Source organism: Carcharhinus amblyrhynchos, chromosome 25 (genome assembly GCF_965287045.1).
Source record: "Carcharhinus amblyrhynchos chromosome 25, sCarAmb.v2.hapA, whole genome shotgun sequence".
Lineage (NCBI taxonomy): Eukaryota > Metazoa > Chordata > Chondrichthyes > Carcharhiniformes > Carcharhinidae > Carcharhinus > Carcharhinus amblyrhynchos.
This window is the reverse complement of record NC_137348.1, coordinates 20,086,044-20,105,178: the sequence shown is the minus strand read 5'-3', so window position 1 is coordinate 20,105,178 and position 19,135 is coordinate 20,086,044. Positions and strand designations below refer to the sequence as shown.

At 46.9% G+C, this 19,135-nt stretch overlaps 1 protein-coding gene across 1 annotated transcript in view; it reads left to right on the top strand.

Moving 5' to 3' along the window:
* The first annotated feature begins 9,346 nt into the window (after nt 1-9,346).
* The window catches only part of LOC145358291 (uncharacterized), a 35,401-nt gene continuing 25,612 nt past the window's right edge, over nt 9,347-19,135 (top strand). Inside the window, exon 1 of the mRNA XM_080212190.1 lies at nt 9,347-9,465. Within this exon, the coding sequence (XP_080068316.1) occupies nt 9,376-9,465 (90 nt within the window). The 5' untranslated portion in view covers nt 9,347-9,375. The remainder of the gene's footprint in view (nt 9,466-19,135) is intronic.

Below are 19,135 nucleotides of genomic sequence, written 5' to 3'. Positions count from 1 at the left end.
CCTTAATATTAAGATGCACGATAGAGTCAATTTACACTAAGCATCAAAGAGGCTCTGTGAAAATATGCATTTCTGTTCTGCACTGCAGAGCCCAATATTTCCCCAGGTCTGCAAAATGTAGTACCTTTCACTTAGGATTTTCACTTAGAATTTCCTGACAGAAATTCAGGATTTCTGAATCCTGAATTCAGCCTTTCAGGATGGGCTGAAGACCCATCCTTCAGGATGGAACCCAACCATGGGTTACCACACACATTGATTTCTATAGTTTTCTCCAAATCCATCACTTCCTGATTACTAAGTACAACAAGTAGTTCTTAACTATTTCCTTACCATAACTGTTGCTGATCTAAGCTGGTCTCTACCCTCAACAGAACACTGAAGGAAGGGAAAGGCAATGGATCAAAGCCCACATGCCAATATGCAACAAAATAGGACTTGCATTTAACTGGCATCTGATCACTTCCCTCAGAAATGTTGATAGCACTTCAGTGCTGCCACTGTTATATAGAGAAAGTTATCACTTATTTTATACACAGCTCCTGGGAACAGCAAAGCAATAAGAACATAGAACATAGAACATAGAACATTACAGCGCGGAACAGGCCCTTCGGCCCACAATGTTGCGCCGACCAGTCTTATTTTTAAAAAAAAACATTAACCCACTAATCTAAACCAATCCCTGTTTAAGTGGCCTGTTTATCAGTTTTGCTGCTGTTCGTTAAGAAAGCTACTTTGGTCAGTGACTAATATGATCCTTCTGAATTTTCTTTGTTGTCCATGACCTATTTATTTCAATGTGTGGTACCTTTAAACACACAACAGTGCATTTGTGATATCTGAAATGACAACTGAAAGGAACGGCATGGTGGCACAGTGGTTAGCACTGCTGCCTCACAGTGCCAGCAACCTGGGTTCAATTCTGACCTCGGGTCACTGTCTGGAGTTTGCACATTCTCTCTGTGTCTGCGTGGGCTTCCTCTAGGTGCTCTGGTACCTCCCACAGTCCAAAGATGTGCGGGGTTAGGTTGATTGGCCTACTGTTAGGGGGATTAACAGGTTAAATATGAGGGGTTATGGGAATAGGGTCTGAGTGGGATTGTGTTCAGTTCAAACTTGATGGGCTGAATGCCTTCTTCTGTACTGTAGGGATTCTATGATTCTTACGCATAGCCTATGCAGTATCTTCATAATGGTTGTGTGTGAGCAAGCTTAGAAAGAACGTTGCCAGTGACATAGTCCCTACTTTTTTGAATCTTGACATGGGTCTTTGATATTCATTTGCAGAGACAGATGAGACTTCACTTTAACATCTTATCTACAAAGGTGGCATCTCCAGCAATGGAGCAATGGGATACTGAAGTGTCATCCTAATATATATATATATGTATTCATATCATGAAAATATAAACTACTGTAATTATTTAGAAAATACTGGGTGCAAACTACTACTGACTACAGTTCAGCCTTCAACACCACTAGTCCCATGAAACTCACCTCCAAACTCGTGGGCCTCGGCACCTCCAGCTGTGACTGTATCCTAAACTTCCTAACTCACAAACCACAATCAGTAAGGATAGGCAACAATATCTCCCTCACGATCATCCTCAACGCCGGTGCCCCACAGGCTATGTTCTCAATCCCCTACTATCCTCCTGATACATCTATGACTGTGCGGCCAAATTCCCCTCCAATTTGATTTTCAAGTTTGCTGATGCCATCACCATAGTGGGTCGGATCTGAAACCATGACGAGACAGAGTACAGGAATGAGATAGAGAATCAGGTGAACTGGTGCAGCAACAATAAGTGTCTGGGCAGGTTGCAACATACTTAAAAACAGTCATATTAATGAAGGTTTTGTGACTCCTCACTTCCATGGCACACAATGACCTGGCTGTTGGTCACAGCTCTCTCCCTGGCCTCCCCTGACTGCTTCATCACATGCTCTTCAAAGGGAGTCAGGAGATGCAGCTCTGGGACTTGGTCTGCTCCTACCCTCTTCTGTTATGGGCCATCTTCTTCTGCGAGGACAAAAGGGTGGATTGAAAGCCTGATGGCTGGAAGGACGCAGGTGTCAGTTGTGGTGGCAATTGGGTGGTGTTTGTTGGGATCGTGCCTCTAGAGGCAGGGGTTGTGGAGGAGGCTGCCAGAGAGTTTGGAGGAAGGTGGTAGGGGTTTTGTGCTGGAAGGCTGTGGGGTGTCTGATCATGGATCAATGTGGGCAGTCCAGGTGCAATGGACGGGACTAATGGAATGGACACTCACTTTTGCTGCCTGAACAAGGTCGTTCATTTTGTTTCAGTGTTGGCCGCCAGTCCTCCATTCAGTGTGTGGGCACTGACTGCTGCTGCCCCCATTTTCCAAGCCGCATTGCTGACCTGACCCAATTTGTCAACCATCTCAGGTAAAAAGATGGACATTCCCTCTCTAGTGTCTAGCAACTATCCCAGCATGGAACTGCTCAGCATGCTGCCATATTCCTGGTGTAACTGACTGTGGCTGCAGCAGGAGCATTTAAGTTTCATGCCTGGAGCCTCCATGACAACATGATTTGCAAGGAAGCTCTTTCATCGCACTGAGTGTCAAAGGATTGCAGTGTGGAGTGTGTCTGAGAGTCCAGCATGGTTCACCCCATGCTTCTCGCTGTAATGACAAATATTTTGGGAAAATTCTGCCCCAGGTCTTTTTCAGAATTTTGGTTGATGTCAGTTACAACAGCACCCCCATGTGGATTGAAAGGATAACCATGTTACTTTTTGACTCTAAATAATTAGCAAAACACAACAGATGCTAGAAATCAAAAAACAAAAACAGAAGAAGATGGAAATACTCAGCAGGTCAGGCAACAACTGTGTAGAAATAGAAGCCAGTCAATGCTGTAGGTTCAAGACCCTTCCTCAGGGAGTACCTGTTCAATCTTTTCAGTTAGCAAGAATTTAACTGAAGGAATGCTACCTGATTTCTTCTTCTTCTTACCACCATGCTCTCAAAAAAATTGAGAAATAATTAATTTTTTTATATATCAAGGATCAATAAACACAAGTGTCAAGTCACAAGCACGGGAAAACCTACAAAAATTAGATCAAGTATTTTCACCTTTCTAAAACAAAATCATTGGCTTTTTTTGTTTTTGTGTGATAATACATATTTAATAACCACGACTTTGAGAGGAAACAAGGATAGACATAAGACTAAACATATCTGTTAATGTGCTACATTATCATCAATTATAATCTGATATTGGAAACACTACAGTTGGTAATACCCTGTGAACAGAATCGTTTCTAATGTACAACCGATATCTGGTATGTTATGAGATGTGCTAATTCATGGAGCTTTGGATATCAGTGTTAAAAACAAAGCATCACATTTAGGCTAAAAAAAATTAGGAAAAAATGATTTTAGATTATTGACAATTTGTTTAAGTAATCTCATTTCTGATATAATTTTGGTAGGTTGAAGGGTTTGAATTCAGAATTGAATATATTCAATGACCTAGCCTCCACTGCTCCACTGTGGTTGAAAACTCCACAAATTAACAACCGTCTGACAGAAAAAAACTCCCAATCTCTGTTTTAAATGGGAGATCCTTTATTCTGAAACTGTGCTCCCTGGTTCTGAATTCCACCATGAGGAAAGAAATCCCAACAGCACCTACTTTGTCAAGCCTCTCAAAAAGTTATATGGAAAGATAGGTCTGAGGAGCAGAAGAAGGTTGGCCATTTGGCCCTTCAAACTTACTCCACCTTTAAATAAGATCATGGTTGATCTGATTGCGAACTCAACTCAACTTTTGTCAGGCGTCACAACACTGGCTTATCAAAAATCTAACAAAGCCCTGAATAAATTAAATCACCCAGATTCCACTGCTTTCTGGGGAAAAGAATTCCACAGTCTAATGATCCTCAGGGAGAAAACAAATTCTCTTTATCTCCATCTCCAGGGTGGCATGGTGGCACTGTTGCCTCACAACACCAGGAACCCAGGTTTAATTCCAGCCTTGGGTGACTGTATGCAGTTTGTACATTCTCTCCATTTCTGTGTACGTTTCATCCGGGTGCTCCAGTTTCCTCCCACAGTCCAAAGGTGTGCAGGTTAGGTGGATTGGCCGGCAAGGATCACCGATGGTCCCTATGAATGGGGATAAGTTGTGGTGGCCTTGCTAGTGGGACCAGAGGCCATCAAAGCCCCATGGGTGGCCAGGGGCAGGGCGGGCAGTGCCCATGGGGCAGGGACTGATGGAGTGGACCTTGATGGGGACAGAGCCTGATGGGAGAAGCAGGGGGAGGTGCATAGGAGGGGATAGAAGAGGGGAACACTGCAGAGAGGGCGTGAATTGGTGGGGGTGGCAAATAGGGTGGGGGTAGTGATCCCAGGATGGACGCAGTGATCAGGATTGGTGGCAGCAATCAGGCTTAGGAGGCGGGCAATTGGCCGGGGTGACAATTGGGGGAGGGCTACCGGCTGAGGCAGCAATTGGGGGGGGGATTTTTGTGGGGGATGGATAGGTGGCAGGTAGGTATACAGTGTACACTGGGAGATCTTAGTGCCCCTAGAACTCAGCAGGCAAGCTGACACTCCAAACCCCCAGCCAGATTCATACTACAGCTTCTATATTGCACAGTGTCATAAATATCATTACCTACTTCACTGAAAAAGCGGATGAAAAAATCGATTGTTCTCTCACCTGTTCAACACTTAATATTTTTGAGAAAATCCCCCCCATTATGTTTGACTGTCCACATCTTTCTACTACCACCTTAACATGATACTTTTAGAGAACTGCAAAATCAATTCAAATCCTTTGAGATGAAAAGATATTTGTTATAATAATGTTTTATTATCTGAAAATGCTACATAGCTGTAAAGTCTATATTATGTACAATCTAAACTATCCACCCTCTAGGCAATGAATATAACCAATTCCCTAAACAATATTAATCTTCTGAATGAACCAGATGCTGATAATCCCATTTTTGACTGGTGCATGTTAGGGATTACAAACTGAAAAATGCGTTCATCTCTTCTTTCCCTTTAAGCCACACTATGGTTGCCTTGGCACGTAAGTTGCTTTAGGAAACAGACAACTTCATCACAAACTTCTCAAGGTCAGTTAGGGAAAAGCAATACATTATGGCCTTATTACCATGAACAAATAAAAATAAAACAAGAAACTATCATTCAGAAAATTCAAATATGTCGGGCCTTCCATGTGTCCATGTGTCAGGCCTTCCAACTGGGACACTCCCACCATCGCCAAGCCTTCCAAATCCCCTCTTCCTGACACCAGTGCATCTCATGGCGGCGGGATAACAGGGTGGCACGAATGTATCTGTGACACCAGAAAGCCAAATGGGGCCGCCCAGGTCCCTGCCCTCCTGGGGACACCCGCCAAGGGCATCATAGGCTATGGGACATGGAATGCAGCTGACTGCTCCACCTTTGATGAATATGCAGGCTGATACCTAGGGTTCCTAAGAGTAAGAAGTTGTAAGGTCACCTAGAGGGCACAAGTGAAGGGCTGCATTGAAAATAGGTACTGTTTAGAATCACGTTGCACTGTTAAATATCACCACTTAATGTTATTGCTCCTACTTGTTTCACCAATAAATGTTATTGCTCCTCACAGCTGTGACTAATCTGTCTGTCATTCACCTCTCAAACGGAGCAGCTCAGAGCATCATGATGCACAGGAGAGGCCCTTCAGCCAACCAAGTATGTGATCCCCATTTTGCAGGACTTGTGCTAGACTCCTGACTGGTGTGGATCTCCAAGTGCTCATCTTAAGCTGTCCAAGCCGTGGGTGCTCTGTAGGCCCACTGTGTCAGAAAAACTGACAGGGCATCTCCATCACCTGCCTGTCCCTGGGACCATGCTGCCCCTCACCCTAAGCAGCCCCATCCCACCCCTGACAGTTTGTGCCACCAACCATCACTCAGATGTGGGCCTAGGCACCAGTGTACAGCAGGAGTCAGACTTGAGTAGCACTGGGTCTGCATCACAGTGTGCCACATGGCAAGTCATTATCACCCTCCTGCCTGGACCAGTAACTCACTAACACAGTTAACCGAAGGCTATCACTCTGATGTGATGTCAATGGGGGAGGGAGGAGGTGGTGGTGGTGGTGGTGTACGGACATGCGTAGGGGAGTGGGGTTGCTGGCTCCAGGGGCTGGTGTTAGGAGGTGATGGATCGCACACCCCCATATCCCCAGTTGTACAATCTTGTGGTGATGACGGCTTCCCTCGTTGCCCTGCCCTGTCAGACCTTGCCACTACATGTCCTCCACATCCCCCGGCTCCTCCTCAGCTACCTCCTCCTCCACATCCTCATAGGCCCCCTATCCTCAGAGGTGTCTGCCTGCTCTCCTTCCTCCTCCTCCTGCAGAAAATCTCTCCACTGCTGCGCCATGTTGTAGAGCACAAAGCTGACCACCTCAATGCAGGAGTCACTCTAGGGGCTGTACTGGAATGCCCCGCCAGCGCAATCCAGGCAATGGGACCACATCTTTCAGAACCCAAGCTCCACTCCACAATGGACTGGTTAGCTGTGTGGACTTCATTGTATCAGGTCTCTTCTCAGTCTCTGGCCTCCACAGTGGCATCACCAGCCAAGTACTTAGTGGGCACTCCTTGTCCCCTATGAGCCATCCCAGCAGCCTGGAGATGTCTGAGCTCTGCAGGAGGAAGCTATCATGTATAGTTCCCAGATCATAATGTTCATTCTGTGGTCACATACGATCTGAACGTTCAGAAAGTGGAACCCCTTTCTGTTGACAAACAACAATGTATGATATTTTGGGGACCGCAGGGCAACATGCATGCAATCGATCAGCTCCGGTACCTTTGGCATGCCTACAATGGCAGCAACGCTTGCAACCTAGGCTTCCTGCTAGAACTGGCCCAGGTTGAAATTGATATACAGGCCTTCCCTGGTGAATAGGGCTTCTGTCACTTTGCAGACACATCCCACAGAGGCCCCCACTGGCAACCTGAAAGGACTTGGTTACGTAGAAGTTGAGAGCTGCCATAACCTTCACTGCCACCAGGAGCATGTGTTCCCCTGTCCTTTGAGGTGCCATGTCTGCAAAACCTGACACAGGTGCTGTATCTACGGTGGCACATGGCATCTGTCAGCTCATTAAAGGATATGCATGTCCTGAACTGCCATCTTCTCTGTGCCCTGGCCCTGCCTCCTGGCCCAAACAGGTGGCCCCTGTCCTCCTGCTGCAGCCTCTGGCCCAGGCTGGTCTTGCACCTGCCAAGTTCCCTCGATTGGGACAACAGCTGACAGAGCTGTTGCTGGTTAGTTAGCAGGATGGAATGTCAGCAATCAGCCACAGAGCCTGTCCAGCAGACAGGTGGCAGGGTAATCATGGAGACCCCCAATATGTGGCTGGGGGTCAATTTCATATGCAAACTCTTGGGAGTTGTTCAGTGGGCAGCGGGAATGTGCGCAACGTGAGTCCCAAAGCAGTGGTGACCCCCTGTTGCAGGGTTTCCAGTCCAGCACGAGCCCTCCCAAGCCACTGCACCCTTGCAACCCTCCCATCCCGCACTGTGGCCACAGCTGAGACATCTCCCAGTGAATTGGGAGACCACCTCCCACCTTCCCCTCATCATTATCAGTGTCAATAACACTCGATGGCATTGGGGCATCAGGACCCTCCTGATGAGTCCACCATCACGGCTGCTCCACGCTCACCCTCCATGCCCCCTGCTTTGCTGGTCTCACCACATCTGCCAATCAGGTCCTGTGTCAACCTGCCCCCATTGCCAATCATCCCCTTTGCCAATCATTCCCCCCCTCAGATGATCACCCTTCTTGCGCACCATTCTGTTGATAATCCCCTGTTTCAGAGCTTCCTCCCTGCATAGCTCTCCCTCTGCTGAACTCCCCCTTGCCTCCCCCTTCAGAGCTCCCCCTTATCATCCCCTTTCAGATCTCCCTCCTGCAGAGCTGCTTCCTTGCCTCCCCTGTGCAGAGCTTCCCCTTGCCTTCTCCCTACAGAGCTCCTCCCTTATCTACCCATGCAGAGCTCCCCCTGACTCCCCAGTCTGCAGAACTCCCCCGTGCAGAGACCTCCACCTGCAGAGCCCCCCTTGCCTCCCTTCACAGAGCTCCCATCTTGTCTCCCCTTCTGCAGAGCCCCCTTTGCAGAGCGCTCCCCCCCTACCTGCAGAGCTTCCCTTGCCCTCATCATAGCCCCACACCCACTCAGACCCCACCCCCACAGTTATGGTATCCAGTAGGCAGTACTAGGGTGCTCTGTATGCATGTCACGGTGTCCAGTGGGCAGTGCCTGAGTGCCATGTAGGCACTGCCCAATGGGCACTGCTGCCTCACAAGGACCCAGGTTCAATTTTGGCCTTGGTCACGCTTTGTGTGGAATTTGCACTTTCTCCCCATGTCTGTGTGGGTTTCCTCTGGATGCTCCGGTTTCCTTCCACAATCCAAAGATGTGCAGATTAGGTGGATTGGCTATGCTAAAATTGACCCTAGTGTCAGGGGAATTAGCAGGGTAAATGTGTCCGGTTGCAGGAATAGGGCCTAGATGGGATTGTGATTGGTACAGACTCGAAGGGTCAAATGGCCCCTTTTTTCCTGTAGGGATTCTATGATTCTAAGATTCCCGGAGCTGGGTGCCAAACGGGCTGTACATATTTAGAAGTTACTTTAAACGTGCTAATCGGCCTCATGCCCTCTGGTTTGCGGCATTTGAAGAAGGGGGACCGGGACGATTGCAAATCGTTTGGCGCTTGGGCAGGAAAATGATTTTTCAGCCTGCGCTCCATTTTCCAGGATCGGCACCACGAGGTCGGAAAACCACCCCCGTAGCTTCTATTTTCTCAGAGCTGTGTGAAAAATGACCATTTGTGACAAAATGTACGACAGGCAGCTTTAGCTCATTGGGTTGGGGGGAGGGATGCAAAACGTGAGGAGAGGGATGAAAGGGAGAAAGGGCAATGGACACAACTGGAGATGAGCCTCCCTCGCAATCACCTCATCGACAGTTCGCGCGAACATCGGGGATTTTTCTTTATCAGTTCCAAATTTGAAACTTACATTTTCGAGGTATAAGTTGATGTGCCCAGAGAAATGCACTTAATAAAGTGACAGTGGCACTCTTTATTTGAATCAGTCCCCACCCTGAATGCAAATAAAGGCTAAATTCAAACCGGGCGTCCGTTAGTACGCTCGAGCGCGAATACCATGGCGACCGCGAACACGCTCGAGCGCGGTTACCATGGTGACCGCGAACACGCTCGAGCGGTTTCTACCAACGACCATTCGTGAGCACTCAGTCTGCTCGGTGGTTCCGCCGCTCGGACCAGATGATAACAACTGCCCCCTCCCGAAGAGCGGAAACCTGATGGAAAAATGCGCAGATATTAACCGCAGGCGAAGGACTTTACCGAGCTTCAGAGGAATTAGCGGGAATCAGGCTGCGCCGCGTAATAAGGTACAAACCAGCTCCCCGGCAGGGAATAAAGAGGAGGGAGATCACACCCGGCTGATTTTCTTTTCTGTCCAGCGGGCGGAATTGTTCCCAAACAAACTGTCTTAGGGTGGGAATTTTCCATGCAATGGTCCCTTGACCTCAGGCAGGATTTTCCAGCCTTGGGGCGAACACACGGCTGGAAAATCCTACCCTTAGGTGACCACAATTCATAAGCTTTAGGGTAAGTGTTCATGCCTGCTGGAAAGCCAGAAGGCGTGATCTTACCTGCTGTTCACGCCACGCTCCCGCTGTAGCCTGGTCAGAGAATTTGCTGGCCAGCCAAACCGCCGTTCACTGCGGCAGGATGGGAAATTCCCATTGGACATTCCAGTCAGAGGGTGGAAAATTTCCCGCCCCACATACCATGGGATTCATAGGGTGTGGGACAGTAAATTTGGCCCATGAACTTGATCTGAATAGCACCAGGAGATGTAAAAGTGGTGGGGAAATTATGCTAATGAGTCAGGAAACTATCACAGCTTAACAAGGTGGACACCTTGGAGGGCTCATACAGTGAGGCAATATGGGTAGAACGCAGGAATAGGAAAGGTGTAGTCACAATGTTGGGGTTGACTGTAGGCCTCCCAAAGCCAACACCAGTTAGAGGAACAGATATGGAGACAGATTTTGGCAAGGTATAAAAGTTACTGTTGTTGTGGTGATTTTAACTTCCCCTACATTGACTTGGACTCATTCAGTGCTAGGGATATGGATGGAGCAGACTTTGTAAGGAGCATCCAGAGGGCTTCTTGAAACCGTATGTAGATAGTCCAACCAGGGAAGGGGCTGTGTTGAACCTGGTATTAGGTAATGAGCTTGGCAAGGTAGTCAACATTTCAGTAGGAGAGCAGTTGGGGAACAGTGACCACAATTCAGTAAACTTTATCCATCAGTACCTTAAAGTTTACTGAATTGTGGTCCTCTACCTGAGGACTACACTTATCTTTATCCATCACTACCTTAAAGATAAGTGTAGTCCTCAGGTAGAGATGCTAAATTAGGGGAAGGCTAATTACAACAATATTAATCAGGAACTGAAGAATGTAGATTGGGAGCAGATGTTTGAGGGCAAATCAACATCTGGCATGAGGGAGGCTTTCAAGTGCAAGTTGATCAGAATTCAGGACCAGCATGTTCCTAAAAGGATGAAAGATAAGTATGGCAAGTTTTGAGAGCCTTGGATAACGAGACATATTGTGAGCCTAGTCAAAGAGAAAAAGGAAGTATTTGTCAAGGCTAGGAGGCTGGGAACACATGAAGCAAGGAAAGTAGAAACAAACTTAAGCAAGGAGTCAGGAGGGCTAAAAGGGGGAAAAGTAATTGGCCAGCAGGATAAGGATAATCCCAAGGCTTTTACTACATATATAAAGAGCAGGAGGGTAGCCAGGGAGAAGGTCAGCCCACTCAAGAACAGGGGAGGGAATCTATGGGTGGAGCCAGAGGAAATACATGAGATATTAAATGAATACTTTGTGTCAGTGTTCACCAAAGAGAAGGACTTGGTGGATGATGAGTCTGGGGAAGGATGTGTAGGTAGTTTGGGATCATGTTGAGATCAAAAAGGAGGAGGTATTAGAGGTTTTGAAAATGATAAAGATGAAAAGTCCCCAGAGTCTGATAGGATATACCCCAGAATACTGAGAGAGGCAAAGGAGGAAATTGCTGGGGCCTTGAGAGAAATCTTTATATCTTCACTGGCTACAAGGGAGATCATAGTAAGAAGTCTCACAACACCAGGTTAAAATCCAACAGGTTTATTTGGTAGCAAATACCACTAGCTTTTGGAGCGCAGCTGCTTCGTCAGGTGAGTGGAGATCTGCCACTCACAGATCTCCCAATCACCTGACAAAGGAGTAGCGCTCTGAAAGCTAGTGGCATTTGCTACCAAATAAACCTGTTGAACTTAACCTGGTTTTGTGAGATTTTTTACTGTGTTTACCCCAGTCCAACGCCAGCATCTCCACATCATGACTTCAGGGGATGTCCCAGAGGATTGGAGAAAAGCCAGTGTTGTTCCTTTGTTTAAGAAGAGTAGCAAAGATAATCCAGGTAATTACAAGTGAGCCTTACATCAGTGGTAGGGAAATTATTGGAGAGGATTTTTCGAGACAGGATCTACTCCTTCCTGGAAATAAGTGACATATTAGCAAGAGGCAACATGGTTTTGTGAAGGAGAGGTCGTGTCTCACTAGCTTGATCGAGTTTTTTGAGGAAGTGACAAAGATGATTGATGAGGGTAGGGCAGTGAACATTGTCTACATGGACTTCAGTAAGGTATCTGACAAGGTCTCTCATGGCAGACTGGTACAGAAGGTGAAGTCGCATGGGATCAGGGATGAATTGACATGATGGATACAGAACTGGCTCAGTCACAGAAGACAGAGTAGTAGTCAATGGTGCATTTCTGAATGGATGGCTATGATTAGTAGCATTCCTCAGGGATCAGTGCTAGGACCTTTACTGTTTGTAATATATATAAATGATTTGGAGGAAAACAAATAAAATCTATCTGAGGTAACACAAAAAAAAATTGCAAGAAGTAAATGAACTATTCTAGAGGAAATTTTGCATCAGAGCTGAACTAGAAGATTTGAAGCGCAAGATTCAAGCTGAATATAAGCCCTACCTCCACTGGGACCCACTCCCTTGGCACTGCCCAATGCCCTCTGGGCATTGGCACTTTACCCCTGGGCAGTGCCAGGGCACCAGGGCTGGCAATGCCTGGGGCACTGTCCCCAATACCCACAACCATCTGGGGGCCTTCTATGGCCCCCCTTCACTCCAATAGGGTCAGGCCGCCAGCTTCCCGCAAATGGGAAGCTATTGTAAACCCCGCTGGGGGAGGGGTAGGGGATAGCAGTCCTGGAGATTTCAGTCTCAGGCCCGCTAATGGGGTTCAAATTGTATTTAAATGAGAATTTGAATAATTTACACAGCTCCATGCCAAAAATTGGTACGGAACTGACGGCACCGTGAGACTCATGGAGGCCGTGGCGTCCAACGGGAAGCCCACTAAACAGCCTGTGCTTGAATCTCCTGGCCTGCTGCACTGTAAGAGCAGCGCAATGAGTGGGAGAATCGCCCCCATAAAATCCTGAGGGGTTTTGATAGGGTTTACATGAAGAGGATGTTTCCTGTTGTGTGAGAAGCTTGTACTCAGGGCCATTGTTTAAAATTAAAGGATTTCCCTATTTAGAAACAGACGAGAAGTATTTTTTTCTCTGAGGCACGAATCTTTGGAATTCTTCTCAAAAGGCAGTGGAAGCAGAATCTTTGAATATGTTTAAGACAGAGTTGGATAGATTATTGATAACCAAGGCAGTCAAAGATTATTGGGGAAAGGTGGGAATGTGGAGCTGAGACTACAATCAGATTAGCCATGATCTCATTGAATAGTGGAACAAACTTGAAGGACAAGTGGACTATTCTTGCTCATAATTCGTTTGTTCATATTATCATTCACAAGTGGACGTGGCAAGACTGCAGAGCTTTGATTTGATATGTTAGTTATGGGGCACCTAGCTCTATCTTAAACATATGCTGCTTCTGTTGTATGACATGCAATCCTGTAGTGTAGCTTCGCTAGGTTGGCAACTCATTTTTGGGTAATAAAAACAGGAAATGTTGGAAAAACCCAGCAGGTCTGGCAGCATCTGTAGAGAGAGAAACAGAATTAACATTGCGAGTCTGTATAACTCTTCTTTGGAGCTGGTCTGAAGAAGGGTCATACAGACTCAAAATGTTAACTCTGCTTCACTCTCCACAGATGTTACCAAACATGCTGTATTTTTCTAGCATTTTCTGTGTTTATATCAGATTTCTTGCATCTGCAGTATTTTCCTTTCATTTTTAGGTATGCCTAGTCATGCTCCTGGCATGTCTGCTTCATTCCACTAGTCTGCCTATTCCCTCCTGATCTTTAATCTGTAGCACGCTGTCGCCAAACGGGCCATCTAAAATGGTGATGTGTAAAGCACTCCGGGACAATTGGGAAGAACTAAAACGACAAGCTGCAGCCTTAAAGACAAAGTTAAACAGGCTGCAACCCAGGCTGGCGAATACACAGAATATGGGTCATCACCAGGACAAACGAGACTTTCTGGTCAAACTGGGTTGCTTACCAGACATAAGGGTGCCGCAACCCCTTACTTGGGAGGGAGGTGTGAACCCTACATGCCCCCAGCATCTGCAGATATGGTCGTTGGGGATACATCCAGAGATTGGTGTGGAGGCATCCGATTGGACTTTATCGATCGGGGTGAACAAGTCCCAATTGATTGATTGGCAATGGCCAAAAGGAGCGCAAAACCCAATGGGGTGTAAAGGGTGCTGCACAACCAAGAATCTCTCTCTGACCCCATGGACAAGCTACAACACAGGTGACCATCGCCAGCGACGACCGGCACGAGGAGAGCCACCACACCTGAGAAAGAAGGAAGACCAGAGCCAGAATGCCAGACCAGACAAAAGGACCAGACTAGAACATAGAACATTACAGCGCAGTACAGGCCCTTGGGCCCTCAATGTTGCGCCGACCAGTGGAACCAATCTAATGACCCTCTAACCTAAACTATTCAAATATTATCCATATGCCTATCCAATGACCATTTGAATGCCCTTAAAGTTGGCGAGTCCACAACTGCTGCAGGCAGGGCATTCCACGCCCTTACTACCCTCTGAGTAAAGAACCTACCTCTGACATCTGTCCTATATTTATCACCCCTCAATTTAAAGTTATGTCCCCTCGTGTTAGCCATCACCATCCAAGGAAAAAGGCTCTCACTGTCCACCCTATCTAATCCTCTGATCATCTTGTATGCCTCATTTAGGTCACCTCTTAACCTTCTTCTCTCTAACGAAAACAATCTCAAGTCCCTCAGTCTTTCCTCATAAGACCTTCCCACCATACAATGCAACATCCTGGTAAACCTCCTCTGCACCCTTTCCAGTGCCTCCACATCTTTCTTCTAATGCAGCGACCAGAACTGTACACAACACTCCAAGTGCGCCCGCACCAGAGTTTTGTACAGCTGCAACATGATCCCACGGCTCCGAAATTCAATCCCTCTACCAATAAAAGCTAACACACCATATGCCTTCTTAACAGCCTTATCAACCTGGGTGCCAACTTTCAGGGATCTATGCACATGTACACCAAGATATCTCTGCTCATCCACACTACCAAGAGTCCTTCCATTAGCCCAATACTCTGTAATCCTGTTACACCTTTCAAAGTGAATCACCTCACACTTTTCTGCATTAAACTCCATTTGCCACCTCTCAGCCCAGCTCTGCAGCTTATCTATGTCCCTCTGCAAACTGTAACATCCATCCTTACTGTCTACAACTCCTCCGACTTTAGTGTCATCTGCAAATTTACTAACCCATCCTTCTACACCCTCATCTAGGTCATTGACAAAAATGACAAACAGCAGTGGCCCCAAAACAGATCCCTGCGGTACTCCACTAGTAACTGAACTCCAGGCTGAATATTTCCCATCAACCACCACCCTCTGTCTTCTATCAGCTAGCCAATTCCTGATCCAAACCGCTAAATCACCCTCAATCCCATGCATCCGTATTTTCTGCAGTAGCTTACCATGGGAAACCTTATCAAACGCTTTGCTGAAATCCATATGCACCATGTCAACTGCTTTACCTTATCCACCTCTTTGGTCACCGTCTTCACAAACTCATAAGGTTTGTGAGGCACGACCTACCCTTCACAAACCCGTGTTGACTATCCCTAATCAAATTATTTCTCTCTAGAAGATTATAAATCCTATCTCTTATAATCCTTTCCAAAACTTTGCCCACAGCAGAAGTAAGGCTCACCGGTCTATAATTTCTTTGACTATGACTATGCAGAGGACGACCAAGACCAGTGCACAGACAAAGGCCAATATCTCTTTGGGTACTTGCCAGTCACGCAAAGTTAAGTTAAGGTCTCGTGTTGGACTTGAACTCTAGTATTTTCTGTAAGATAATGTATTGTTGGTTAGGTGAGTGATTGTTGATTGTGTGTCTTAAATAAGTACTGGTTGTACTAACAAGACATCTACTTGTAGTTATTTGTCCACTGTATAAGGATTAAAACAGACTGTGCGGCAGGCACAACAACACTTCAAACAATTTTGTTTCATTCTGTATGTCCTTAAACTATTTAAAAATGCAGTTCACCAAAATGTTTTCATTGTGGTTTCTTTAAAATTAAAATCACAAATAAACGTCAATTAAAGATGAATAAAGCAAGGATCCTGGAGAAAATTTTTATCAGAGAAAGGGGGCGATTTACTGCCCTCCTTAGATGGCTGGCAGGAAAACTGATGCCCTGCTGAATTGGGCATCTGCTAAATATTTGAATTTTTTTATTCATTTATGAGACATGGGTGTTGCTGGCTGGCCAGCATTTATTGCCCATCCCTAGTTGCCCTTGAGAAGAACGTAAGAAATAGGAGCAGGAGTAGGCCATCTAGCCCTTCGAGCCTGCCCCGCCATTCAGTAAGATCATGGCTGATCTGAAGTGGATCAGTTCCACTTTCCCACTTTCTCCCCATAACCCTTAATTCCCCTGTCCATCAAAAACCTATCTACCCATGACTTAAATATATTTAGCGAGGTAGCCTCCACCACTTCAACGGGCAGAGAATTCCAGAGATTCACCATCCTTTGAGTGAAGAAGTTCCTCCTCAACTCTGATCTAAACTGCACCCCCCCCCCCTTATCTTGAGGCTGTGTCCTCTAGTCCTGCTATCCTTTCTAAGCGGGAAGAATCTCTCTACCTCTAAGGTGAGAAGATGGTGGTGAGCTGCCTTCTTGGAATTGCTGCAGTCTATGTTTTGTGGGTTGACCCACAATGCCATTAGAGAGGGAATTCCAGGATTTTGGCCCAGTGACTGTGAAGGAACAGCGATATATTTCCAAGTTAGGATGGTGAGTGTCTTGGAGGGGAACTTGCACGTGGTGGTGCTCCCACATATCTGCTGCCCTTGTCCTTCTAGATGGAAGTGGTTGTGGGTTTGGAAGGTGCTGTTGAAGAATCTTTGGTGAATTGCTGCAGTGCATCTTGTAGATAGTACACACTGCTGCTGCTGAACATCGGTGGTTGAAGGATTGAATGTTTGCAGATGTAGTGTGAATCAAGCGGGCTGCTTTATCATGGATAGTGTCAAGCTTCTTGAGTGTTGTTGGAGCTGCACCCACCCAAGCAAATGGAGAGTATTCTATCACACTCCTGACTTGTGCCTTGTAGATGGTGGACAGGCTCTGTGATTCAGGAGGTGAGTTACTCGTTGAGGTATTCCTAGCCTGTGACCTGCTCTTGTAGGCAGTGTGTTTATGTGGCAGTTGAGTTTCTAATCAATGGTAACCCCAAGGATATTGACAGTGGGGGATTCAGTGATGGTAACACCACTGAATGTCAAGGGGTGTGGTTAGAGTGTCTCTAATTGGTGATGGTCATTGCTTGGCATTTTTGAATGTTACTCGCCACTTCTCAGCCCAAGCCTGGATGTTGTCCAGATCTGGTTGCATTTGAACATGGACTGCTTCAGTATCTGAGGAGTCACGAATGGTGCTGAACATCGTGCAATCATCAGCGAACATCCCACTTCTGACCTTCAGGAATTCCCAGTGGGCGTGAGGGATGTCGGGATTCATTCAACCCCAGCTGACGGCCCCGATCAGTTTCCCAGCCACAGTGGGTGGCAACCTAATAATTATGCAAACTAGCTAATTTTAATACAGTTAGCAGATTTGATGGCCCATTCATCAGCCCCTCACTATTCATCCGGTCCCCCAAGCTGGAATAATACTGGGCAGGTTTTACCGTTGTTAACCACATGAGAACATGGTATGCTGAATCCCAATGGTCCAGGCGAGCACCACCAACCCCCTCAGAAGATAGGGGTGTCCTCCCACTCACATCACGGCCCATGCAACGTAGGCATGACAGTGACCCAACTCGACCTCTCCTCAGACCCCCTACTCAAGCCCCCTCCCCCAACAGACCCCAACTCAGCCCCTCCACATTCAGGTCCCCCATTCAAGCCATGCATCTTGGCAATGCCAATGGTACACTGCACTCTGGCACTTACACCCTGGACTGGTGTCTTGAACCCTGAGGGAGCTCAAGGAGGTATGTCCAGTGGCAATTTGCCCTTTGCCACTGCCAGTCTCCAGCGCAACAGCCCCTCAACGGTCTTGGATTTGAGTGGGCTTGGGCTGGGGGCAAGATGTTGACTTCGCCACTTTTCCCTTGAATTGGAATGTCGTGGCTGGACTGTCTCTTCTAGCACTGGCAGACCTGAAGATCACCCTGGCATGATGATTTCAGGCAGCTCTGTGATCAACATCTGCGTCCCAGCTTGTCAGCTGAAAAAATTTTGAAGTGGTTGGGTCACTTTAATGTCTGGTCACCTGGCAGACTTTTAAATCACCGCAGCACTCCTTTTTGTAGCAGAGATTCCCTTTCCACTCTATCAGAAGCTGTAGGTATGAACTCTTTGAAGTCCTCTGACAGAGAGGAGATGTTAATTTCGTGTGGGTGGGGGGGGGGGGGTCAGTACAGTTCCATTCTGTACAGCTGTGCACCCAGCCCCAATGTATGCATGCAGCTTTATATGAGGTTTCTAAGGTTTCCAAACAAGCTAAAATCTTTGAAACCCTCTTTATTTGACTATAGAGCCTTGATTTGTCAATTTCAAAGTTCAGCTGTGAAAGAGGTCTCCGTTGACAGCTGCATTTATTGACTTTTTCTTCCACGTTTGAATGCGTCTCAAGTGATTTGCAAAAGAGGAAGTTAAACTATTTATTCCTTCTGACAAAACCACAGGCTGTAAATCAGGCTTTGAGTGAATGCCAACGTTGCAGGTAATATCAATGGAAGAACTTGAGATGCATTTTCATGTTTTGGGGGTGGGGGGGGGCCTATCTGCTCTTAGAACAGCAGGACTGGATGACAGGTTTCTGGAAATGAGCACATTAGCATCTTTCAGGTGGTGGAAACCCACCTGACAAGTGCTCCCAGTGCCAGTACGAAACACTTCTGTTTCCCTGCCAGCGTGGGTACATAGTCTGAAAAATAGAAAATTCTGCCCATAGGATGGTATTTTACCATTTTTTGCCAAAGTGCTGGATGGGCGTAGAATTGGGAGAGTTTCAGATCTGTTTTTTGGACACATTTTCAGGCCCCCCATACATATTCTTGTTGAAAAACTTTGAGCAGGTCTGTTGCTCACTGCAGAAGCCTGTGAGCGGGGCTTAACATGCCCGAAAGCCTGCAGCTCCAATCAGAGTCTCCGACTGCGCATGCGAAGAAAAATTTTAAGAGCAGCTCCCCAGCCAGATCCTTCCCTGGCCAGATAATACATCCCCCAGCCCCCAGGGACATTTGATCCCTCCTCCAACATTACTGACTCCCTTTTCCCCTATCACCCCGCCACCGAGACCGATCGCGGTCCTGCCACCCAAACCAATGCCCCCCTCCCCCACCAATCACACGCAGAGTGACAGTAACACCACCTCTCCCCCCCAACCGATTACAGACAGAGTGGCAATGGTCCCACCCTCCCCCGCTGATCGCAAGCAGAGTGGCAACAGTCGTTTCACCCCCCCGCCCCTAGAACCACCT